At 37.6% G+C, this 26,395-nt stretch overlaps 1 protein-coding gene across 1 annotated transcript; it reads right to left on the bottom strand.

The window, feature by feature from the left end:
• Positions 1 to 9,405: 9,405 nt before the first annotated feature.
• LOC120297183 (potassium channel subfamily K member 16-like) lies at positions 9,406 to 26,173 on the bottom strand. The gene is made up of 6 exons (XM_039319520.1): positions 26,094 to 26,173; positions 18,042 to 18,242; positions 17,440 to 17,560; positions 14,877 to 15,043; positions 13,079 to 13,247; positions 9,406 to 10,839 (listed from the first exon to the last, which is right to left on the bottom strand). The coding sequence occupies exons 2-6, from the start codon at positions 18,234 to 18,236 to the stop codon at positions 10,577 to 10,579; spliced, it is 915 nt and encodes a 304-aa protein (XP_039175454.1). The 5' UTR covers positions 18,237 to 18,242; positions 26,094 to 26,173; the 3' UTR covers positions 9,406 to 10,576.
• Between the last annotated feature and the right edge of the window lie 222 nt (positions 26,174 to 26,395).

Raw genomic sequence — 26,395 nt, 5'->3', positions numbered from 1 at the left:
ATTTTTTGCGGTATGGGAAAAATGGATAAATTTTATACAACATAATTTGGATATGGAAAAATATTATTTAGCCTTTTTATAATTTGTAATGATTGTTTTTTCTTTCTTTCTTTCTTCTTTTTCTTTTTTATATATATACATTTTTTACGTATTATTATTCATATATATTTTTTTTTATATATATATGCTTTATTCTTCGTCTACTTTCTTCTTTCTTCTTTCTCTCTCTCTCTTCTCTTATTTTTATTTTTTTTTTCTTTTTTAGTATATATTATTCATTTTAAAGTTTATGTTATGTATATTATTATTATATATATTATTACTGTGATTTTTATTATTATTATTAATTATTTTATAAATTGCAAATGTTATTTTTAAAATATTTGTTAAATAATCCTATATTCAGTTCTGGGAAGTCGGGGGGGGTGGGGTGGTTGGGGAGGGGGGGGTGGATTCTTATTTGTAAAACTTTTGAAAAATTTCAATAAAAAAAAAAAAAAAAGAAGAGACTGGACAGCCATTTGTCCGAAATGGTGTAGGGTTTCCTGCCTGAGCAGGGGGTTGGACTAGATGACCTCCAAGGTCCCTTCCAACTTTACTACTATTACTATCTGGCTGAGGGTGTGATTAGCCATTATATATTACATACGTATATGGGCCCAAAAGAATTCCTCTTCTCTCAGTGAAGTCCAGGCAAGTCAAAAGATTGGACACGCCTACAGCTTACCCTTTTCCATCAGAACATGAAATTTATATCTCATCTCATTATCTGTAAACAAATTATAAAGCCTCATCATCCAATCCTAAAGGTCCATTAAGTTACTAGAAATATTATATATAGTTGAACACCGGGATAAATATAAAAACAACTGTTTAATAAACTAACAACTGTTTGATAAACTTGGCTCTCGTCGGCTAATTGCCGACATTGTCAGAATGGAATGCCGGAGGTTCGAAAGCCTGCTTATAAGACCGGCAGTTTGTGCGCACTGCTCATAGAACGCATTACCCGTCTACCCGCCCCAGTTGACCGTATTGCTTCTAATAGACTTGCATCCGTTTGTATACTTGTAAGCTCAGGGATCATCGCCTCTCTTGTTGTCGCTCTCTTTGCCCACTTTGGATGTATCAGGGTACACGTTACTTTAGGATGGTCCCCCAGGGCATCCTGTCCTGTGGCCACCCCCCCCTGTTGTGAGTGTGGCACCCCGCCTCCCATCATTGGCTCCTGTATGAATTGTGCTGGGCATTTCTCCCCTTTGCCAGTCGTGGTTTTTTGCTGTTGCATGAGACAGCGGTTCTGGTCTTGCGTAGGCTGTGCCTGTTGCACTCATTGTGAGTTGTTACACTGTTGTTCCCACTTCCTTAGTGCCTGATAAGCAGGCAGTAACTCTATGTGGCAATTCATCCGACACCCAAGCCTCCTTCAGTAACCGGCTGCCCTTGGTGACATCCTGGGCGATGGCCTCCGTCCCAGCAAGGTCGAACGTGTGATTGTTGCTGGCCATATGGACCCATACCTGTGTTCATAGATCCTAGTTCCAAGCCTTTGGTCATCTCCCCAATGTAATTGCAGTGACAGTCCTTACATTTCACTCTATATATCACTGAAGATCTTTCTTCATTGGGGAGTGGTTCCTTGGGGCGCATTATTTTGGCATGAAGGGTTTGATTCAGTTTATGAGCAATACTAATGTTATATGGAGCCAATATCCGTGCCATCGCCTCTGATACCCCATTGACATATGGTAGAATTGTCCAGGCCATAGCGGTGCCTGTGTTGCATTCTGCAAGGCTCGTTCGGTCTGCTGTATCGTCTGATGAAATCAACTGGGTAGCTGTTTCAACATGAATATACCCGGGATTCACATTTTTAGTATAATTGGAGAATATATATAGAGAGAAAGAGAAAGCAACTTTCTCTAAAACTAGATTTTTTTTCTTCTTTCAACATCTTAAATTTTAATGCCTCATCATTTGAAAAAAAGTCAAGAAAAATTCATTCAGAGTTACCAGAAACAACATATTAAGAATTTTGATCTTTAATCCCTTCAAATAGTGTTTCACAATTTTCTGTTTCCTCTCAGAAACTCCTTCATGAGTTTAACACATACCAGAAATAACATCTATATTTTAACCTTAATCAAATAAGTCAAGTCTTATATAAACGGATCTTTAAAGTCTTGTTATTCAGTCCTAGACAAGAAAAACTCATTAACAGCTACAAGAAGGAGAGAGAGAGAGAGAGAGAGAGATTAAACGATCAAATAAGCCAAGTCCACTGTTCTGATTTATTATTTGTGTGTCCCTTTTGCTTATTAGGACATCAGCCAGTTTCATCTGTAAATTCAATGTAACATCATTTTCCACATCATTCTTGTAAGTTGTAATGATAAAATCCAAATGAACTGTTGTGAAATTTAAGGCATTTTGCCATCTAATTGGGGGCGGCCGGGGGGGGGGGGAGAATCTATACAATCATAGAATCTCAGGTTGTAACTAAAAGTTTTTTTCCTTCCTAGTTTTTTTGTTTGTTTGTTTCGAATTTGACTGAAATCATACATGGTATTAATATGCTGATTTCTCTATAAAGTACACATCCTGCCACACTAGCAATGCATTAAACATGGAAGTATGGAGAGGGTGGCGCAGACAGGATGGCAGGACATATAACTTGGCAATGCCATCAGCCAAGTATAAAGATAAAAGATTCAGCAATATACTGACTGCCTTCTATATTTATTCCATTTGAAATAGAAAATAGACAATTCATGGACCCAGTTTAAGTGCTATTTAAGAATATAAACTAATTTGTATTTTATCCCAAAGGAAGGAAGGAAGGAAGGAAGGAAGGAAGGAAGGAAGGAAGGAAGGAAGGAAGGAAGGAAGGAAGGAAGGAAGGAAGGAAGGAAGGAAGGAAGTTGAAATATCAGCATTTATTTCAAAATCTCACACCTGGAGTGCAGAATTTGCTATACGGAAAGGAATTCAGGACCTGGAAGATATTAGATCATACAACAATAATGAAGAGATTTCTAGTAGTTGCCTTAGTTGCTGGCTCAGGAATTGTGGGAGTTGAAGTCCACGAGTCATAAAAGAACCAAGGTTGCCTACCCCTGCCTTAGTCATTAACATGCTCTTCCAACCTTGTTAAAACCAGCTGCCATTTTATTTCTTCCAGTAGTAATTCCAACTGGTCATGTTTGCTTTATTACATGGTAGCATAGGAGAACATTTATTTTAATATTGAATCTATTTATTTTTCATACTCTTTCTAATTCTTTCTCTTTTTGCAGCATGTCTCATGGATATAATTTATTTCAGTAAAACACAATCCACCTTGAATGCTCTGCAAATAATTATTAAATACACATTGGTGAATCAGTATCTGAAATCAAGCCAAAAGAACTGAATACAAAATCTTTGGAATGATCCTCCTTTTTCACAAATTTATGGTAGACATGGCAAGGAGGGACTGTGCATCTTCTTTTGTCTTGAAATAAAGTCTTGTCCACAATTTTTGTCCCAAAGGCAGACCAAAATATTTGAAAGTGTATCTCTTTGTTTTTAATTCTTAAATAAATTGTTATCCTCTTCCTCTCATTCCTCTGGAGTCTTCCTAACTACTTTCTACTGTATAAACAGAGATTGCTAATAAGCTCTGTGGGGCAGGAAGCTTTTTTGTTTATGTTGTTCAGTAAAGCACTATGCAGAAATGAATTAATCAAATAATTCATTTGACTATTTCTACATTTCTGAATACACAGTGCCCCCTATATTTCAAAAGTCTACACTTCTGGTTAGCAATAATACCACAGTTGAGAAGATCACTTCTCAAACTGTGGTTACCATGTCCCTTTTAATTGTGATTTTTAAAAATGTAAACTCAGGAAAAAAAAAATGTGGATTGTGAATGGATTTGGAGATTCATGTTTGATTTTAATAATCTGCCCAGGTTTTTTCCTCATATATATCAGTATAAATTAGACTATATAATACACCTCATATGCTTTGAGAAAAAAGCAAAAAAGAAATCATGATGTAGTTTAACTATTTTCTAGTTTGGGCGTAATTGTAAATAATAATTTGATGTATAATTGCATCAAGGAGAGTTTCAGAAGTGAAAGTTTTGCATGGTATATACATACTCTTATACAGACAAGGTGATCAAACCTTGACAATAAATACAGATTCTCCAGTGCTAGCTTCAATAGGATATCAGTTTGTTGACTTAGCTTAGACTGTCATCTAGAGGTGAAGATATGCATGAAATAATCAGATTTGACTTTTTTTTCTATGAGAGATAGGAGTATAAAGAAAGAAGACATTCATCAGCGAAGACTGACCCATATTCCAGGATGGAATCTGACTTCCCTGCTCTTCCCAAGTAGACCATCTATTTATTTCAATATATTATCCCTATATATTTTCCTTCTACAGGGCTTCAATCTCAAATATTACTCTTAATTTTGTATTTGAAAAGCTTATCAGTAAAAATTGACCTGTTTTCTGGTGTTGCATTGCTTTTTTGGTTTTTTTTTTTTTTTTTGATGCTCCATCGCTGGAAGAGATTGGACAACCATTTGTCAGAAATGGTATAAGGCAGTGATGAGGAACCTTTTAGAGACCGAGTGCCCAAACTGCAACCCAAAATACACTTATGTATTATCGGGTGCCAGGTGGGCGTGGCCCATTGGATGGATGTGGCCAATTGGGTGGGCATGGCCCAGTGGGTGGGCATGGCTGCGGTGGTAACGGCAGACTGGGTGGGACTAAAAAGTTCAATCAATCAATTCCAACTCTGCGAGATCTTTTTTTTCCCCGCAAGAAGTTGAAATTGATTGATTGATTGAACTTTTTTTTTTTTTGCACACTGCAGCGGAGGCATAAAATGAAAAGGTTTTATAAAACCCAGCTGAAGGCCTAGGACTGGGTGACGGCACCCGTGCCAACAGAGAGGGCTCTGTGTGCCACCTGTGACACACGTGCCATAGGTCAGTGATGGCGAATCTTTTAGAGATCGAGTGCCCAAACTGCAACTGAAAACCCATTTATCGCCAGGTGCTAGGTGGGCGTGGCCCACTGGGTGGGCATAGCTATGGTGGTCATGGCAGATTGGGTGGGTATGTCCAAGGTGGGCGAGGTCACCTCGATGTTGATTATGGGGAGGGACACCTGTGGGGGCTGGGCAGGATCAGGGGAGATCCAGGGGGTCTCTGGCAGGTGGGGCGGTGGGCAGGAGGCTCGTCCTGCAGAGTGAGGTGAGGTAAGGCAAGGCAGGGCGGGGGTGCCATTGTTGCAGGGAAAGGCTAGGCAGGGGCCGGGGCGGTTGCTGCCTGACACCATCAGCCCCCATACACAGAAGCCAGCGAGCGCATGGGGGCTGACAGTGTCTGTCAGCAGCTCTGCAGCCCACCACCAGAAGCTGCCTCTGAGCTGGATGGCCAGCCAACAGCTGAGGAGCTGATGCAGTGGATTGTGCCTGGGAAAAGGAGAGCATGCAAGGCCAGGAGGGATGGGACGGGGGAGGGAAACCAGCCATGCTGGGATGCATCCGGCCATGTTGGATCTTGGTGAATTAGCGGGCAGCTGGTTGAAGAGGGACAGTTGCCATCTCCAGGGCATGGCGCATGTGCCCATAGATAGGGCTCTGAGTGCCACCTCTGGCACGCGTGCCATAGGTTTGCCACCACTGGTATAAGGTCTCCTGCTTGAGCAGAGGTTGGACTAGAAGACCTCCAAATGTTATTCTCTTTTCTTCTGGATGTTGGCACAATGATGTCAAATAAATGCTGGAAGAACTACTACATGTGCGTCCTTACCTGACAGAAAATGCAAACTGAATGTTTGGGTAACCTACGGAAGGCAATAATGGAACCTTACAAAAGAAACCATATTTAACATCTAAAAGCATTAAGGACTATAGGTATAATCACAAATATATTACTCTTGAGCAAAAGCTATTATGGAGTAGTATCTTGTGACCTCCAGACAGTCTTTTCATAACTGTGACCAGCTAAAAGCCAGAAAGCTAGTTCAATGTTATGGTAGATGAAAATACTGTACTGTAGATTATTATTAATGTCTCTTTGATTGATGTTTTTAGCTCCCCAGGATTGTTTTAAGAGATAGCCATTTACGTTGAATAAAATAAATGCAAAAGTAAATATTACATATTGTTGTTTAGAAAATTCAGCTCTGAGCAGCTGACAGTAGCAAGGATTTGCATCTGCACATGAAGAATTTGGGCAAGAGTGTGGTCCTTTTTTGTATTTTACTTTCATTGAGCTTTATTGTAAAGTAAATACAATGTGTTACAATTGTATTTTTAAAGAAGGGGGGGAAAGAGAAGGATTAAAAAAAGAGAAAATTAAAGAAGCATTGACTTCTGAGTCTTTCCAGCAGAGTAAAATACTAACTACATTTACAGCCTCAACTTTTGCATTGCTTTGAGTTATTACAAGACTGCAGTTTTAGTTGCATGACCTCCGAGAGGCGACCTTCTCAAGAATAGCAGTGGAATTGTACACAATGTTCTTCACCTGCTTTTACTCAGACAGTACTGAGCTCTTAGAAAGTATTTTTCCCATTTCCCCTTTTTTCCTCCTATTCTGATTTCTTCTGTTGGCTCATTGCCTCAAGGCTTTGTTTTGTAAATGTGTAAACTGCTGGAGCAAGCTTCCCATCGTTGACAGGAATTTATAATAATAATAATAATAATAATAATAATAATAATAATAATAATAATAACAATAATAATAATAATAGTAAAGTTGGAAGGGACCTTGGAGGTCATCTAGTCCAACCCCCTGCCCAGGCAGGAAACCCTACACCATTTCGGACAAATGGCTGTCCAGTCTCTTCTTAAAGTGTTGGAGCATTTACTGCTTCTGGAGGCAGGTTGTTCCACTGATTAACTGTTCTCACTGTCAGGAAGTTTCTCCTTAGTTCTAGGTTGCTTCTCTCCTTGCTTAGTTTCCACCCATTGTTTCTTGTTCTGCCTTCAGGTGCTTTGGAAAATAGCTTGATTCCCTCTTCTTTATGGCAGCCCCTGAGATATTGGAATACTGCTATCATGTCCCCCCTTGTCCTTCTCTTCGTTAAACTAGACAAACCCAATTCTAGCAATGGTTCCTTATATGTTTTAGCCTCCAGTCCTCTAATCATCTTGTTGCTCTTCTCTGTACTCTTTCTAGAGTCTCAACATCTTTTTTACATCGTGGTGACCAAAACTGGATGCAGTATTCCAAGTGTGGCCTTACCGAGGCATTGTAGAGTGCCATTAATACTTCACGTGATCTTGATTCTATCCCTCTGTTAATGAAGCCTAGCACTGTGTTGGCCTTTTTGGCAGCTGCAGCACATTGCTGGCTCATATTTAGGTGACTGTCTACTAGGACTCCGAGGTCCCTCTCACAGTTACTACCATTGAGCATGGTGCCACCTATGCTGTACTTGTGCATTTGGTTTTTCTTGCCTAAATGTAGAACCTTGCTTTTTTCACCATTGAATTTCATTTTGTTAGTTAGTGCCCAGTGTTCAAGTCTGTCCAGATCCTTCTGTACTTCTCTCCTTTGCCTGAAGGTAGACCTTATATTGATTTATTAGTTGTGAATCATGTTTATGTATTTGTCACCTTGTTTGCCACCTCTATTTTATAGTTATTTTATAAGGTTTACACATCAGATTTAAATTTTTAAGTAAATAATAACTGAAACCAAACCAAAGAAAAATATCCCAAAAGTATCACAAAAAATAACAATGCAGCATATTTCCCATGAAACTGTAATAAGGGAGCAAAGATGTCAAGATTCCGACTAATGAAACCAAATAAATCAGAACTCCAAGGCTTGAAGCTTCCTGAAAGCATATGTTTATTTGATACATAATATTTGCACGATCAAAAGTGAAACCAACTCTGAAATTCCCCTAGAGCTTCTATGTAACTAAAACTAACAATTCCCCCCCCCCCCCTACTGTGCTATAGATCATACAACCCAATGAAAGTAATTGGCGGGCTCATCAATTTGTCGTTGCTCCTCCTTCCAGCACCTGCAGTAATGACATTGGTTCCCACAGTTTGGTGTTATGACTTTTATTCCCCCCCATCTCCCCCCCATCTATATGGCAACTTAGAATGACAAAGATGGCTTCAACCAGGCTTGTTTCAGAATTTGACAAAAGTATTACATCCTATTCATAATCTGATGAAGCAGCCAGTTTTTTATGGTTTCGTGGAAGCCCATAAAGGTTGGATTGGGCCATGCGGCTCTCAGAGGATATAGAATTACAGAATAACAAAGTTGGAAGGGACCTTGGAGATTTTCTAGTCCAACCCCCTGCTCAAACAGGAGATCCTATACTATTCTGGACAAATGCCTTGCCCAATTTCTTCTTTAAAATCTTTAGCTATGGAGCATCTGTAACTTCTGAAGGCAAGCCATTCCACTGATTCTCACTCACAGGAAATGTCTCCTTAATTCTAGGTTAGATCTCATTTTATGAAGCTTCCATCCATTACTTCTTGTTTTGCCTTCAGGTGGATCCCCCCTTCCTCTCTGTGTTCCTTCAAATATTGGAACACTGATATCATGTTACCCTTAGACCTTCTTTTCGTTAACTAGACATTCCCACTTCCTACAACTCTGTTCTCAAAACTCTGTTCTGCAGTGCAGCTACTGAGAAGACCTATCTTCTAGGTCTTACATTGCCTTATAGTTGGAACTTGAAGTGCATCAGTTCTTCCAGATGTTAATGATCAGGCAGAAGGAATAAGAGAAAGAAGGTCCCATTATAATCAATCCCTCTTCAATTCCTAAGGACTCTAAATTTACTGTAGTGTGGATTTTTTTTTCAAAGCATGGACAGCCTTAATGTTTAGGCATTGGCACTAGACATAAAGGATTTCTTTCCAGTCTGTATAATTTTCACTGCAAAAAGAAAGGAATCCTGAACCATAACTCTTTTAACAAGTTACACGAAGATGCTTAAGACATTTAATATGCACACTAGGCAACAATAAATCACTGGCACTGATTTATCAAGATGTACTGTAGGCGGCAGTGTCTGGCCAACTTTGGCTGATCTTGTAAAAGCTAAACAGACTCTGATTCTGATTTGGAAACTACCAGGAAATCTCAGGGCTGTAGGCTAGACTGCAAAATTGCCACTGCTTTATTTCATGATATTTTTTCAATCTATTTCCATTACAGTGCAAAGAAACTTACATTAGCATGTTTGTGTAATCTCTAGGAACTGGGTTTAACTAGAGGGATTTTTTTTTTATTTTTGGAAACAGTGGGAACAAATAAGAGCTGCATTGCAAGTTAAATGTAAACCAAGCATATTTTCAAAATCAATTGTTGCTATGTTTGAAACCTTGAGGCTGAACAAGAATTTTTCTCCAAATTTATTTCAGTTCAACATACAACTTGTTTGGGCATTCAGAAATCCTAACTACAGGGAGAAATATATCAGCTCAGCTATTTTCAACTTTTCCAAGTTTAGAGAAAAAGTTTAGACATAAGCTATAATCATCTTTTATTAAAAGAGTTTATATAACTCCTGGCTTTTGAGAACCATAACAATCAGTGTCTTCTTTCCATAGGGTATTGTAATAATATTCAACTGAAAGCTGTAATAACCTATTCTCAACATTTTCTATCAGCATGAGAAGTTTAAAGGGAACCATCTCTCCTCCACATTTCCAGTGTCTAAAACAGAGGTATTTTCAACTTTTGAACAAATAGTACATCAAATTATTATATATAATTGATAAGTGAGTTAGGCTTACTTTTTTGTAGAGAGCTTGTTTTTTTTCCTTTTAGACATCTGGACTCCAACTCACTTAATCAGAGAATCTGATGTGTGCTTTTTTCAAACAGATCCCATGGCTTATTTAAGTTCGAAAACCCCTGAACTGCATTATGTGTGTGTGGGGGGGGGAGGTGGGTGAGGAATAGACTCTCTGCCCTGGTTGGTGACTGTGGGTATGTGGTAATACTGGATTTCTGCCCTGCACAAGGGCATGGATTAGATTATTTCCAAATTTCTTTCCAACTCTTATAGTCTATGGTTATATGATCTTAGATGATGAAAGCTATTGGAAAGCAAGAAATTCAAGCTGAATTTGATACTCCTAAAGGAAACCTTGACCTCTTTGAATCTGAAGCATAAAATTAGAGTACTGTATTTCTCATTTTAGAGACTGATAATTCATCCATGAAATTTTGAAAAACAATTTTTTCCTATTTTAAACTGGGCAGCCACATAGAGTACAGCCTTGACCTGTAATAATCTGGATGATTGCTAGACAGTTATTTGGATTTTTGAAGACCAAATACGGCAGTTCTGAAAACTGAGGTTGCAGAAATTGGGGGAAAATATATTGTGAGGAATATATTATGAAGGCTAAATGTGTACTGTGGAAAGTAGGATCTTTTTTTTGTAGGCATGCCATTTATTTCATATTTTAAAATATCATAACTTAAAATCAGCCAGTTACTTTTCCAAGCAACCAGCAAAATACTGTAATGATATCAAATATCAATGAAAAAAGTCAAGCAGCATTGTACAATTATATCTGATTGCTTTGACCATCTCTACTGGAACGTAACGCTGAACCATCTTCTAGTGAAGCAGATGGAACTTTTTTTGAGTTCTTCTTTTTCTTTCTGACTGTCTTGACCTGAAGGTAATCCTCAATGGGTTTCTCATCTGGGTCTTCCAGTAATGTTGTCAATAAATTAAACAGTAGTGCTATCCAAGCAAGTCCAAAGATAATCCAAATCGCTACCACAATCCGATAGCCATGGAAGTAGAATTTGTCATGTTGCCTCCCTGGAAACACAGGAGTAGGAAGAGCTGAATAAGGCAAAATAATTTAAAAAGCTAATGCATGTTATCTGAACTTCTTCACTTAGCTTAGAGGAAGAAAACTGCATCCCAGGGAGACTAAATTGCTGATGTTGTACTCTGATTAAGGGCTGCTTTAGACATAATGATAAATAATTTTATTCATGATAAATTGTTATATATTTTTTATTAAGTATGCATTTAATATTTACACTGCATTTTATTATACTGTATATATTAATTTTATGCCATCTATCAGAAATTGAGCAAAATCAGTGAAAATGCAGGGTACATATTTTATGTACTATCATAATAAACAAAATAGTAATGCCTTTCTGTCTTTAATTGCATCATGATTGCACATTCTCCTTCCTTCATTTCCTCCCTCTCTGAGTTGTAAATTAGAGCATGATGTTTTCTTCCAAACCAGATAAACAATGTATATCAGTGTCTTTCAACCTTGGCAACTTTAAGATGCGTGGACTTCAACTCTCAGAATTCTTCAGCCAGCATTCATGCAGAATTTCCTTGTTGACATTGGTATAGTCTGCTCCAAAGACAGGGAAGCACAAGTAGTAGAAGAGCTGGGTCTTCTTTGTTGAAGGAATTCTTGCTTAAACTAAATGGAAGGGGATCTTCTCAAGAAAAGGAGAAAATTAGGATCTAAAAATATTAAACTTGTTTTGCCTAATGCATGACACTAGAGTGTAGTTATGCCTTGTGTGCTGTCTGAACTCAGCCCATGGGTTCAATCTGCTAGCTCAGGAATTCTGGGAGTTGAAGTCCACACATCTTTAATTACAGGTAGTCCTCAACTTACAACCACAATCGAACCCAAAATTTATGTTGTTAAATGAGAAATTTGTTAAGTGAGATTTGCCCCATTTTATTACTTTCTTGCTACATTTGTTAAGTGAATCACTGCAGTTGTTAAATTAGTAACATGGTTGTTAGGTGAATCTGGTTTCCCCATTGACTTTGCTTGTCCAAAAGTTGCAAAAGGAAATCACATGACACTGCAACTGTCATAACTGTAAGTCAGTTGTCAAGCAGCCGAGTAAATCACATGACCATGAGGATGCTACAATAATCGTAAGTGTGAAAAATGATCATGAGTCACTTTTTTCAGTGTGGTTGTAACTTCAAACAATCACTAAATGAACTGTTGTAAGTTGAGTGTTACCTGTATAGTAAATGGAAGCTGATTGTTCTTGCTTTCTGGGGGATGTTGCTTCAGATCACTGAACTTAGGACTGTGCAGAGTGCACCCAGGGACGTTCAGGTATGCAGCAACATTCCTTTGAATGTTATTCAGCAACCACAGGCTAAAAAGGTTCCCAAGCCAGCCTTGTGTTACAATAATAATAATAATGATAAAGTTGGAAGGGATCTTGGAGGTCATCTAGTCCAACCCCCCTGCTCAGGCAGGAAACCCTATACCATTTTGGACAAATGGCTGTCCAGTTTCTTCTTAAAAACTTCCAGTGTTGGAGCATTCACCGCTTCTGGAGGCAGGTTGTTCCACTGGTTAATTGTTCTATCTGTCAGGAAGTTTCTCCTTAGTTCTAGGTTGCTTCTCTCTTTGGTTAGTTTCCACCCGTTACTTCTTGTCCTGCCTTCAGGCGCTTTGGAAAATAGCTTGATTCCTTCTTCTTTGTGGCAGCCCCTGAGATATTGGAACACAGCTATCATGTCCCCCCTCGTCCTTCTCTTCGTTAAACTAGACATACCCAATTCCAGCAACCGTTCCTTATATGTTTTAGCCTCCAGTCCCCTAATCATCTTTGTTGCTCGTCTCTGTACTCTTTCTAGAGTCTCAGCATCTTTTTTACATCGTGGTGACCAAAACTGGATGCAGTATTCCAAGTGTGGCCTTACCAAGGCATTGTAAAGTGGTATTAACACTTCACGTGATCTTGATCCTATCCCTCTGTTAATGCAGCCTAGCACTGTGTTGGCTTTTTTGGCAGCTGCAGCACACTGCTGGCTCATATTTAAATGATTGTCCACTAGGACTCCGAGATCCCTTTCACAGTTATATGGTGAGCACATTGGTTGCAACCATGTACCTTGGATGTCCAGAATAGGTTCTCTTCGCCCCTAAAGCCACTGTAAAAGTCGAGGCTCCTTTAGTCTCTTGACTGCATCAGAAAATAATGTATCATAGGAGCCATCATGATCCAAATAGGAAGTATTGTTTCAAAAATGTTATAGGAAAACTTACCTATCATATAATCACCAAACCCAATGGTGCTCAGGGTAATAAATGTAAAATAAATGGCTTCACTATAGGACCAGCCCTCTATTTTTCGAATGATGACTGACGGCACACAAAGAAACACTAGTATTCCCATAACCAGGAAGAACAGAAGCGTCAAGCCCCTTGCTGTTTTCTGAAAAACGAAGAAAAAACACTGATTTGATACAAGAAAATTGCCCTTGATACAGACAGCTACTTTTGCCTGCTTGCTTGCCTGCTTGCTTAACTTATTTCCAGGACCTCTATGGTCTTATATTGTCTCTAGTCCTCAAGTTACAACGACAGTTGGGAGTACAATTTCTGTTGCTAAGCAAAGCAGCTGCTAAGTGAGCTGTGCCTGATTTTAAGACTTTTTTTGCCACAGTTGCTAAGTGAATCACTGCAGTTGTTAAGTGAATCAGGCAGTTGTTAAGCAAACTGAGTTTCCACCCATTTTGATTGCTTGTTGGAAGCCAACTGGGAAGAATGCAAATGGAGATCACGTGTTCCTGGAATGCCGCAACTGTCGTAAATACATGTTATTGCCACACACCCAAATTTTGATCCTGTTACTGTGGCAGTGTTGCAACAGTTGTAAGTGTGAGGACCAGTTGTACACCAGTTTTTTTCAGTATCACTGTAATTTTGAATGGACACTAAATGAATGATTGTAAGTTGACGTCTATTTGAGTATTCATGGGCTGCATGTTATGCTTCCACTCTATTGCACAGTGTTACAATGCATTTAGTGTACTGATCTGAGTGCTATCTTTTAAGCCTTCTTTGGAGAAATTGCCCCCCCCCCCTCAAGTCCAGTGCTGTTATTGGGCAGGGCACATATTCCTGGGAGGGATGAGCAAAGAACGCTGTGAAAGGCTATACTCCCACCAGGACCATCTAAGCTAGGAGTGAAGGTCATCTCAGCTCCACAGCTAAGTTAAACAGACGTCTATTCAAGCAGCAGCAGCAATACAGAAAGCCTGGCAGCTACAAAGGCATAATTTCAAACTGTATGTTAAAAGACAGTGATAAATCACTCATAATCAATTATGAATAAGATCTATGAGATCACCAAGAATCAAGACTGCCTTGATGACACACACCAAGTGAGAAAAATTAGAGGATTTCATCTCCCAGAATTCCCCAGAATTCTTCATGAACGCTGGCTAAGGAATTCTGAGAACTGAGGTGCACAAGTCTAAATGTTTCCAAGGTTGTATACTCCTGTTTTAGGAGGAGTTTGGAGTTTGGAGTCACTTGGAGTATTCTGCATATCGGAGAGCTTCAGGCTGAGAGGGGAGATATTTCTGCCTAATAATTTGCTTTGAATTTATCATATTAAAGCAGAGATTAGACATAAACCTCTCTAATGGTACAATCATTTGATGCAATTTGGAGTTACTTCAGTAAAACAGGAGCAGATTTCTTTTAAAATTTGAGATATTGTGCCCCAGTTTGGCCTGCATTAAATGAACCATTTGAATTTTGCTGCCTCTGGTTGTGCACATTAACTGACCCATGAATCAAATTAATGGACTAGAAATATTTTGTTTCCAGAAATGGATTTAATGAAATTACATGGCTATTCAATATATCCTGATAGCTACATCACTGTAACTTTAGTGTGTTTTGTTGTGCAGCTGCAAAACAGATTTAAATGATGGTTGTTTCTGCATAACTGAAGCATGAATCAGACTGTTCTTCAATTAAATTATCATCTTAAGCTCTTTGGCTTATTTTCAGAAATAATTGTGGAATAAAGTTTTTTTTTTTATTATTTTACCTTCTTTACACCTTTCCTAAACAGCCATTTAGCTAACCGTTCACAGACCATGGAGAGCATCTTGCCAACATGCTGCAAAAAGACAATATTCAGAGGAATTCCAAAAAGAGCAAAAAAAACACAGAAAAGCTGACCACCAGCCGTTTTGGGAGAGAGGTTTCCGTAGCCTGTCAAAACATGAGAGTCACAGAGAATATACTGGTGAGCATTATGACTATATTGCAACAAAAGGTTTCCCCTTTATCCTGAGCAAATGACACAATAGAATTCCAATTAAAGATGTATATTATTTATTATTGGTCAGTACCTCCTTCCTGCATTTGCAAGCAAGATACAGTTAAAAAGCAATTATTTTTCCTTCAAGAATGTCATTAATTTGAAGTTTCCAGATGCTACTTTCCAGTTCCTTGAGTTCTACGGGGCCTTCATTTTCTTGAATCATCCTTGATTATCGTAATAGCTGGGTTTCTTTACTAGAGATATCCAACTTTTTTAGGACCAAGATAAAAAAGTGGCTGAGGCGAGAACTAAACCTAGATATTATATGTAATTATGAGGCCCCTCTGCATGTCTTTTATCATTTTCTTGCTCTTTGTACAAAAAAATGACTGTTCCATGGCAACTTGTGGGGGGTGTCATGGAGTTGAGAAACAGCTCTAGTGACCAATGCCAAAACAGTTTGGGATCTTAAATAATTCACACATATTTTTATAAGAATACTTCTATCATCAGAATATTCTCATATTACAATAGTCCTGCAGTTGCATTGACTCAGGTTTATTTGCACTCTAATGCATGCAGTTGAAGTAAGCAACATTTTCTACATGGTTTAAAGAACAGACAATGTTGTTTTAGGCTGAAATCCCAAAAAGATTTAGCCAAGCAACCCAAAATAATCAGAAAACCTATTTATCTGTTCTTCTAAATGAGCTAGCCAAAAGTTAAAGTAGCCTGGGATACATCAAGTCCGAAGGCTAAGCCTTCCCAGGAGACCCAGACAAGCTCTATTTCTTGTTCACCACAGTTTCAAGCAAATACTGACAATATCCCAATCAGCTGCCCTTGTATTTGTCATGTGTTTAGTAAGTGGGAGAAGATTGTTATTATGTCTCCCATGTGGAAAATATAAAATAATGATATTCTCTCATATACTAGACACGATAATGTGTAAAGAAGAAATGCATCTGCGGGAAAGTGTTTGTGGTTTTAATATAGTCCATTTAGAAGAATTGGTATGACAAGCTGAATAAAAGCTGTGATTTTGCACAAATTTTCTTGAATTGTGCAGGAAATGTGTTTGTTTATTTATTTATTTATTAGATTTTTATCCTGCCTTTATTACTTTGTACGTAACTCAAGGTGGCAAACACGTCTAATTCTCTTCCTATTTTCCCCACAACAACAACCCTGTGAGGTGGGTCGGGGTGAGAGAGAATGACTGGCCTAAAGTCATCCAGTCAGCTTTCACGTCTAAAGCAGGACTAGAACTCATGGTCTCCAGGTTTCTAGGCCAGCACTAAAATGGCTCTATAGAATGTTAAAAAGTCTAAAAAATATTTTTTAAAAATCTAAATGTCTCTAAATAATTTTAAATGTTGGATTGTCATTGGGGCTAGGCCAGTGGTTCTCAACCTGTGGGTCGGGACCCCATTTGGGGTCAAACGACCATTTCACGGGGGTTGCCAAACAACGCAGTCCGCCACTTTTTCCCCCCTTTTCCTTAGCTGTGCTACTCCCTTTTATTCTATTGGCTTTTGAAAGCCAATAGAATAGACTCTCTTGAATAGAGTCTAATTCTATTGGTTTTCAAAAGTCAATAGGAATTGTCCAGGCTGTCTCTGCCCTGCTGAGCCCGCCAAAAGTCCCATTCTGCAAACGGTGCTGCACCAGTTGAGTAGTCCTTGACTTACGACTGGTTGAGTAGTCCTTGACTTACGACCGGTTGGGGGTCGCGGCATTAAAAAGGTTGAGAATCACTGGGCTAGGCTAATAGTTCATTACTGTGACCTTTTGCATTGGACAGAAGATTTTCCCACAGCAGTCTGTTTCACAACATTGCTGTATCATAACATGAGAAAATGTCATGTATGGGCCTGTGAAGGTTTGGGTGAATGGAATGGGGTTAAATGGATTTTTCAAAAGTTATTTATATTTATGAGCAGAGTCTTTCCACAGCCTTGTATTTTATCTTCTTAGCTGTCTCCCTTTTGTAAGATCTCTTTCTACATATGAATTAAAGCAAGTGTAATCAAAATTTTCAGTTCATGATTTTGCATCACTCTGTACGTATATATGCTGCCCTATTTCGTATTAACTTAACAATTGTCACAAAAATGAATTATAGTTTGTTTGATTTTATAAGAAAGAGGAAGTTAAGATCTGGGAGTCTGAAGCATAAAAATGACTCTTGAAACTAAGTGCAATAAATGTTTCTGAGGAAAATTATTTCAATATAATCAGTATTCAAGTGCACTGCCCCAAGTGACTTTTGATGAGACGGTTGGCTATATAAATGTGATTAATAAATAAACAAACATTTAAGGGAGAAACATAAGCAGTTTACCTATTGTGGATAACATAGAACCGACAAAGAAGAAAGAATTGCTGAAATCCCAATTGTTGTGTTCATCAGATAATTCATTTTCTGCTGGATATTTGCCCTTCCTAACGGCTTCCATCAGATTCTGCAATTAAGATGACATTTGACATTTAAATAACCATAACTGATTATCAAATAACATTTATCTTTATATGCTTTTGCTATTAAGCTGCATCTTCTGATTCTAGGAATGTCTACCAAATAAAATTGAACTAAAAATAAAACCTTTTCAAAATATTATAGCCTTTTCTTTAAAATGTCTAATACATACAGCTTAATACATCAATTTCATAATTAAGAAGGGAAAGGAAAGGAAAGGAAAGGAAAGGAAAGGAAAGGAAAGGAAAAGAACTTTTGATCTGGCATCAAAAATAATAATATGTAGTGCCAGTTGCATCTCAATGGGCTACATGAATCATACAGTAACTGAGAACGTTTCTCCTTTTCAAAGTTTCATACTGTATGAAATAAAAATAAAAATAAAAAACCCTCCACTGATCATATTCAAGGCACCACAGTTTTTGGATTCATTATTTTTTGTATTCAGTTCAGAAAGAATGACCTACCTCCACAAAGATATTGACCTCTGCAGCACTGAGGGAAGTGAAGTTCTTCAGAAAGTCCTCCTTCATTTTAAAGATGATGCCTTGTTGTAGTCTCTCAGCATCTTTTTCCAGAACCTGGAAGATGAGAGCACCCACCAGGAGATAAGCAAGGTAGACAGCTGCTAACATACAGCTCTGTAATCTGCTGTAGATCATGGTGGCCTGTGGGAGAAAGGAAGCAAAAAACACAGAGAGGCTGGTAAACACAGCCTTATACCTAATCTTTCCAACTCTGATTAAATGAAATCCCAGCTGGACAGTTCCCATTTCTGCTTGGAATTTGAACTAATACTATCAATCTTGTCTTCCCCCCCCCCCCATAATAGCTTAGGGACTTCCTAAGTAAAGCAAAATATTGTTTCACAAACTTCCCAGGAGAATTTTGTAATTGCTCTGGCCTCACTCCCATAATTTTTTCAGTTATTTTTTCTTTCCATGATAAACCCATTAAGTGGAACTGGCTTCACAATATTTTTTGATAGCACTAACAACTGCCTGGAAACATCTTCAGTAAGAAAAGCTCCAGGCAACTAGTCATTCTATCTCCTCACTCTTCCGATTCCATTTTAAAATGCAGCCCGGACTATTAAAGCTATTTTCATTATTTGCCAGGATCAAGATTCTATAAATGTTTGCAAGTCTAAACAGCTCATATAAAACTAACAGCCAATCAACACTTGCTCTTCCTGGCAAATAACTGAACACAGAGAACCAGAAGCCAATCAGTGCTCATCTGTTTCACACTTAAACACATTATTATTATGATTGGTCCCACAGTCAGTCAGATGTTTAGAGGGGATTTTATCCATCTATAGCATCATTCTCAAAGACCTGGGATAGAAAAATGAGATAGTAATAACAACATATTATTAAAATATTAACATTAAAATAAAATAATATTAGTACTATATATACAATGAGAAATCAATTGTCAGCTGGCATTATTATATAAAAATTATGAATACAAATTATATATGAATAATAATATAATATAATAATATAATATTGTATTGTAATGTAATGTAATGTAATATAATATAATATAATATAATATAATATAATATAATATAATATAATATTTCTGCCAATTCTCATTGACTCTGAGCAATTATAAATTGTTAAAAATATTTTAAAACAAATAACAATGCAAGAAACACAAAATAAAACATATCAAGAGCCATGGTGATACTGTATTCCCGATTTTTATCATTGCAGATTAATGGGCTTCGTCTCCTGTGCCAACAGCACTCTGTATGACAAAACAGAGGAAGGTGGATATATTTCTTGCTAAAATAACAGCCCATTGAAAAAGGAGGAGAAATCATAGCACTGGAAAGGACCTTCTAGTCCAACACCCTGCCCAAGGCAGGAATCCCTTATTCGATCCTGGACAAATGATTGTCCAATCTTTTCTTGAAAATTACCAGCAATGGAGCACTCACACCTCGGGGAGTCAAGCTGTTCCATGGACTAACTGGTCTCACTCTCAGGAAGTTTCTCCTTAGTTCCAGGTTGCTTCTCTCTCTGACTGGCTTCCACCCGTTGCTTCTTGTTCTGTCCTCAGGTGCTTTGGAGAATAAATCGACCCCCACTTTCCTGTGACAGTCCTTCAGGTATTTGAAGATGGCTATTAAGTCACCCCCTAAGCCTTCTCATTGTTAGGCTAAACATACCTCGTTCCCTTGGCTGTTCATTATAAGATTTAGCCTCCAGAATTCTTATCACCTTTGTTGCTCTTATGTGTGCTCTTTCTAAAGCCTCAGTGTCTTTTTTTGTGTTATGGTAATAAGAAAAATCAGAAAACAATCTCACAGCACCAGATTTTCCTTAGTGAATGTGACTTCCCAAACCTAAGAACAACCCAAAGAGAAATATTTAAGGAGAGATGGGAAAAAGTATTAAAATATTCTGAAGATTATGACCCAGTTTTTTAGCTCCTATGTCAATTAAATATAAAACACAACACCAATGCCAATTAACACAATTTAAGAGCATTTCCTTGAAGAGGGAGAGAAAGGAAGCAATGATAGAAATTTTCAATCCATTTTGCTCCAAAAGAACATCCAAAAGACAACTCCAAGCCCTTCTCACTACCATCTGAGTAAACAGACCCCAGCAACCATAAGCTAGAATTCAAAGGACAAAAAGACCTTCTAGAGCAGATTAATTTAAGTCACTGGCTGATCCATTTCAAGCAATCTACACATCAATCAATTGACATTGAATTGTCAATTATAATATAAATATTGACAGGCATTGAAACAGATGGCAGGTAAATTCAGAAGGCCACTTGACCCCATAATTAAAACTCTATATTCTGAAACTAATGTTACAAGTTAAGGTGAAATACTTTGAAAACCAAAGTCACTAAACCAAATACCTTATATGCTACTGGACAAGGTCCAAAATTAGGAAAAAGAGAGGTGCATATTTATTTTTTCCTCTAACAACCCAAGAACATCCATCTCTCTCTCTCTCTCTCTCTCTCTCTCTCTCTCTCTCTCTCTCTCTCTCTTATATCCATAAATGAGCATCCTATTCACACATGCACACACCAAATGATGAGAGACCAACTGTTCTCCAGCTGTAGAATATGAAGGTTTCAAGATACAAATCCTTTGGGATTTATGAGCTGAAATTCTGAGAAAATATAAACAAGCTAATTACAGTTTTGGAGAAGATATCCTTGGGGATTCCCTGAAAACTCATAAAAACCATTTTGTGGCAATGAACTAATAAGCAAATGAAATTTGTGCTGTGAATTTCACATCAGAAAGTTCAGATTTCAATAGTTTCAAAAGCAAAAGAAATGAATTCTAATTTAATTTCGCCTGAATTTCACTCTATCTCAAATCAGAAATGGGTGATAGAATGTGTGCCCTCTTCATTTCTTGCTTTATTTGTTCTTTATAAGATTGCTAATCTGAGTATGCTTACATTTGTCTTTCTTCTTCCCAGACACAAATGCATAGAATGCATATTCTTTGATTCTCCTCCTGGTAGGAAATTTTCTAGTTTTGGCTTATACTTACTATATATTGCCTATAAATAAATTTCCTTTCTCTTAAACCTCTAAAATTTGCTTCATTCATTCTTGCTCTGATTCCTTTTCTTGAGGTCATTCACAAATACAGGTGGTTGTCGACTTACAATAGTTCATTTAGTGACTCTTTGAAGTTGCAGCATCCCTAAAGTCACATGATAAAAATTCAGACAGTTGGCAATTGACTCATATTTATGACGGTTGCAATGTCCCAGGGGTCATGGCATCACCTTTTGCAACCTTCTGACAAGCAAAGTCAACTGGGAAGTCAAATGGACTTAACAACCGTGTTACTAGCTTAATAACTGCAGTGATTCGCCTAATGTGACAAGAGAAGTCTTAAAATGGGGCAAATTTCACTTAACTGTCTCATTTAGCAACAGAAATTTTAGGCTCAATTGTGCTCATAAGTTGAGGACTATCTGAATATCCAGAACATTTCAACCTTAAATGATAATAATAAGATTTTGTATTGTTTCAGAGACAGAGGTTAGTGTTGGATATAATATTACAATATAAAACTTTGGTCCTAATTGCATTAAACATAACTCATGGCAAATTGGGAATGACTAAGTATTGTTACTTTATTTCTCTGATATGAAGAATCTTTTTTCAGACCATCTCTCTTTGATTACATTAATTGGATTATTGGTTTTTAGGTTCTTATTCTAAAAGTTTTGTTACAGGTTTTTTTTAATCTTTCACTGTCTGAAACTCTTAGCTGATATCAGATATCAAATTTATATCTATAAATGTAAATAATTCTATTTTTATGTATTTATCAAATTTAGAAACTGTTCTTGTCCCTCAAAGAGATACTCTTGCTTGAACTTTAGAGCTAGGCATGCTTTTATTTAATTTCTGTAAAACATTAAAGATGTGCTCATTTGTCATTTAAAGACTGTTAATTTATATTGACAAATACTGTATAACTTTATTTTATATATTATATTATTACTTATTCTAAAAGAAAACATCATATTGAAAAGCTGGAAAGATTACCATTCTGATGTGCTACTGATGTGCTCAACAGAAGAAGGAAAAGCTGCAGATTGGCTCATGTTACCCAATTACACTTTTAAATCAAGATGAAAAAAAACTTAGCTGCAATTTTAACCAAAAGGATCAACATTAGTATCTCATTTATGCTTATACACAACCTGACTGATTCTGTTCACAGGATATGAAATATGATTCATCATGGTCATTAATTCTATACGTCAGGCTTTAACTTTTTCATCTTGTATGCACTCAAGATGTTTAAAGATTAAGTTGGCTTCAGAATTAGAATTCAGGAATAGTTTTATAAGTTAGAAGGATATATGCCAGTTCAAGAGTCATTCTTAGCAGTAAGGGGCATTATTTTAGACCACAGGTATCAAACTGGTGGCCCGTGGCTGGATGCATCATGTGCAGGCCACACCCACCCTGGCTTCCTAAGGAAAAAAGGTTGTGATACATCACAATACGTCACGTGATGCGATCGAATTTGACACCCGTGCTTTAAACCAATTAAATTGAGCAGAGCGATAAGAAGGCTCCTGTTCTTCCTGTTCTTTGCAATTGAAATATAGCCATAGTCTACATCAGGGGTAGTCAACCTTGGCTCTTTTATGACTCGTGGACTTCAACTCCCAGAATTCCTGAGCCAGCACAGCTGGCTCAGGAATTCTGGGAGTTGAAGTCCACGAGTCATAAAAGAGCCAAGGTTGACTACCCTGGTCTACATTTTACAACCTAGGAATCCGATGGTAGCCAGGATGGTATAACATGTATCATAACACCTTCCAATATGAACAAAATACATCAATAGTGCAGGTATGTAATTGGCATCATTTGAAAATGTCAGCCTTCTTAGGTAAACCAGAGAGGAAACACAACAAGATTAACTCATTCTATTTTTTTCATAAGTCTTCTACATCAACAGAATCCTGAAAGTCTGAATGCACAAACTTCCCACCACCATTCTCAACTGCTTGATCCATTAGGGTAGGTCCTTCCTAAGTTTCTTTCCCTGATCATTAAGACCCTGGGGCTCCTGCCTCTCCTGTCTGTTTCCTAGGCAACTTCTCCTCCTCTCTTTCCCCAAGCTCTTTCATACAAGACATCCATTACACCAATTTATTTATTTATTTATGAGACTTATATACCGCTTTAAGTGCAAGCACTCTCTAAGCGGTGTACACCAGTAAGCAATGTGTGTGTGTGTGTGTGTATATATATATATATATATATATATATATATATATATATATATATATATATATATATATTTACATTGCCCTCAACAATCTGGGTCCTCATTTTACCTACCCCGGAAGGATGGAAGGCTGAGTCAACCTTGAGCCGGTGAGAGTTGAACCGCTGACCTGCTGAACACAGTCAGCTAAAGTGGCCTGCAGTACTGCACTCTAACTGCTGCGCCACCTCGGCTCAATTCAGAAACCTGCATACATATATTTGCCCCTCTCCACTTGCCCCCATATATTTTCCTCTCCTTGTAGGACACCCAATCTGTTATGAATTTCTTCACAAGTTACAATAATTAATACTAAAAATAAATACCATCAACTTAACTGGACAGCCATTTGTCCGAAATGGTGTAGGGTTTCCTGCCTGAGCAGGGGGTTGGACTAGATGACCTCCAAGGTCCCTTCCAACTTTACTGCTACTATTACTATTTTTGTATTGACATAGTGTATATATTTTTACTTCCAATCCAATCAATAGTATTCTATATACATTCCATATAATCTTGGTATGCAAAAATCTAGGAAAAGAAATTAAATATAGAAACTAAAAGATACACAGAATACATAGCTCATTTAAAACTTACCTATTACTGAATCACATCTCTAAGAATTATTATCCTTAAAGATACAGAACAACTTTAAATTGAAATTCTATCTTCTCACCCTGGTTAAAGGGGAATATGATCAAAATGAAGAGGAAAAAAAATCTTCCCAAGTTCCAGGAAGATCTGAGATAATTAAAATGATACTTCCCAAATTATTATTTTTCAATATGAAATTATTACTTCTATCTAAGAACAAGCTTTCTGAATAGAATAGTGTGAGAAATTGTATTAGATCTGCCAGTTCTGTTTTAAACTGTTTAAAGCATCAAGGAGGCTTTGCTATACCTAAACTGAAGTTTGATTTTGATGCATTTCAACTAAATCAATTAATGCATCTGTGTCACCATTATCTGCACGCTAATGGAACTATCTCCTGAGACATAGCTGATACAGTAATTGGAAATATGCACTCTTCCCTTTTACAATGGTAAATTGCTTTTCAATAAAATGCATTACTAAATGGTTTAATGGCCAAGCAACCGCAAATGAAATCTTTAGTTCCTTTTCCCCCTCCTTTGATTTTCTTTCAGATCATCCCAACTACCTATATAAAGATAACTCTTTACTATATAAAGATTGGATGCATACAAAAGCTTTTAGGTTAAAAGATTGTTTCCACAGTGAAAATGCTTTAACCGAGATAAGCAAGATAGACTGCATGGAATATGGATACAATAATTCCAAATTATAGCCATTGCTTCTATTTAATTAAACAACAGGGAATTTTTGAGAAGTTATGCCTACTTGCAATTAATCAACTTAGTTGAATGGATTCATCCCTTTATAGAGGTTTAACTAATATTGTAAACACATCTCTTTCAAAGCTAAAACTGACTTGGGAACTATATCTTGACAAACCAACCATTTATGAGCAATGGCATTAGATTGGGGGTGTCACACTGGCGGTCTGCAGGCCAGATGCACCACGTACAGGCCACACCGACCCAGGCTCCGCAAAGGCAAAAAAAGGCACAATAAGTCACAATACCACACGTGATGTGATCAAGTTTGAAACCCATGCATTAGAATATATTTTTTGTAAAACTACATCTGCTCAAATTAGAGAAGCAACTATAAAATGACATCACCAGCAGCAGTGAACATGAAATTTATTAAAGTCAGAGACCAGTAAGATGGCTGGGGAATTCTGGGAGTTGAAGTCCATCCTTCTTACAGGTGCTGAAGTTGAGAAACACTGGTTTAGAGAAATATGGGGTCTCAATGAATCAGTGGCTTAAAATGTATTGTTGTGAGTACATGGGTTATAAGATGGACTTTGCCAATGTTTTTATGCTCTTTAAAGAGATCTTCAGGTACTTATAGCACAAACTTATTTTCTATTTATTGGTTGGCTTGCTTAGTTATTATTATACTACTTTGTCATCAACATTGCCTGAACCATACATAACAATTTGAAAACTATAACAAAACAATAATATAGCAAGAGACAAAACAACAGGACTAAATCAATAAGATTTAGCTAAAGATATTCAGAAAGGTCAATGGGGGAAACTAACAATACCTATTGAATATGGCAATATTGTGTGGATCAAGATTGTCTTCTTGATATGTTGGAGGTCTATCAGGAGTTTAAAAAGACAATAGAGGAATTATTGACAGAGTCCAGGAGAAGGGCCTTCTCCGCCATTGCATCTGCCCTCTGCAACATCTTGCCCCAGGAGTGAGGCCCGCTCCAACCCTCCTGCCCTGCCCCAAGAGCCTAAAGACTGGGCTCTGCCAGTTGGTTTGGGGCTCCAGAGGAGGGGATTCTTGTTGGAGGTGGTTGATAGATTAATATCAGATCCCACCTCCTCCCAGTTCATCCTACCTCTGCCCTCCCCATCTTTTAGCTGTTGTATTTTGTATTGTTATATTTTTGTAGTATTTTATTTATATAGTTTTATCTTTCAATATTGTAAGCCACACAGAGTTACCCTGGAGTAAGATGGGCAGCCAATAAATTTAATAAATAAAATTTTATATATCTGCTGATGTGGCCTACTGTTTAACTGATTTTCTTTATTCCTCTTATTATTAGATTAGTTTTTTCTTTGTAAATGTGGGAAATAATGGAAGCACATCTTAACCAACCCTTCACTGGTACCACACTCACTTTCACAGATCCATTGCTGCTTGAGTCTTCTTGAATTCCCAACTTCAGCTTTCAGTGTCTGCTGAGAAACTTGGCATCACCCTTTAACTGTATAACTATTTGGTAGGGGCAGTATATCTGTGAGGTCGTGGGCCTATTGCCCTTTTTTATGGACCTGCTTACCTGTACCCCTAGGCCTCTGTGAGGTCATCCTTGTATACCAGCTGGGCAGCATATAATCTCTATGTCAGAAAAACTAATACACATTTTATGGAGATGATCTTATATAGGGAAAAGTTGGGAGTGTTTTAGCAGGGATGAAC

Source organism: Crotalus tigris, unplaced genomic scaffold (genome assembly GCF_016545835.1).
Source record: "Crotalus tigris isolate CLP2741 ecotype Arizona unplaced genomic scaffold, ASM1654583v1 scf7180000023598.3388751, whole genome shotgun sequence".
Taxonomy (NCBI): Eukaryota; Metazoa; Chordata; class Lepidosauria; order Squamata; family Viperidae; genus Crotalus; species Crotalus tigris.
Note: the sequence above shows the minus strand (reverse complement) of the source record. Positions and strands in the feature narration are given on the sequence as shown.

Bases quoted from the DNA above. Each gene is read 5' to 3' on its own strand.
- LOC120297183 (XM_039319520.1), bottom strand. From the start codon at position 18,236: ATGATCTACAGCAGATTACAGAGCTGTATGTTAGCAGCTGTCTACCTT. The intron at 17,561-18,041 runs GTAGGTCATTCT...TCTTAATTGCAG, and splicing joins AGGTCAATATCTTTGTGGAG to AATCTGATGGAAGCCGTTAG. The intron at 15,044-17,439 runs GTAAACTGCTTA...ATGTTTTGACAG, and splicing joins TTCTATGTTATCCACAATAG to GCTACGGAAACCTCTCTCCC.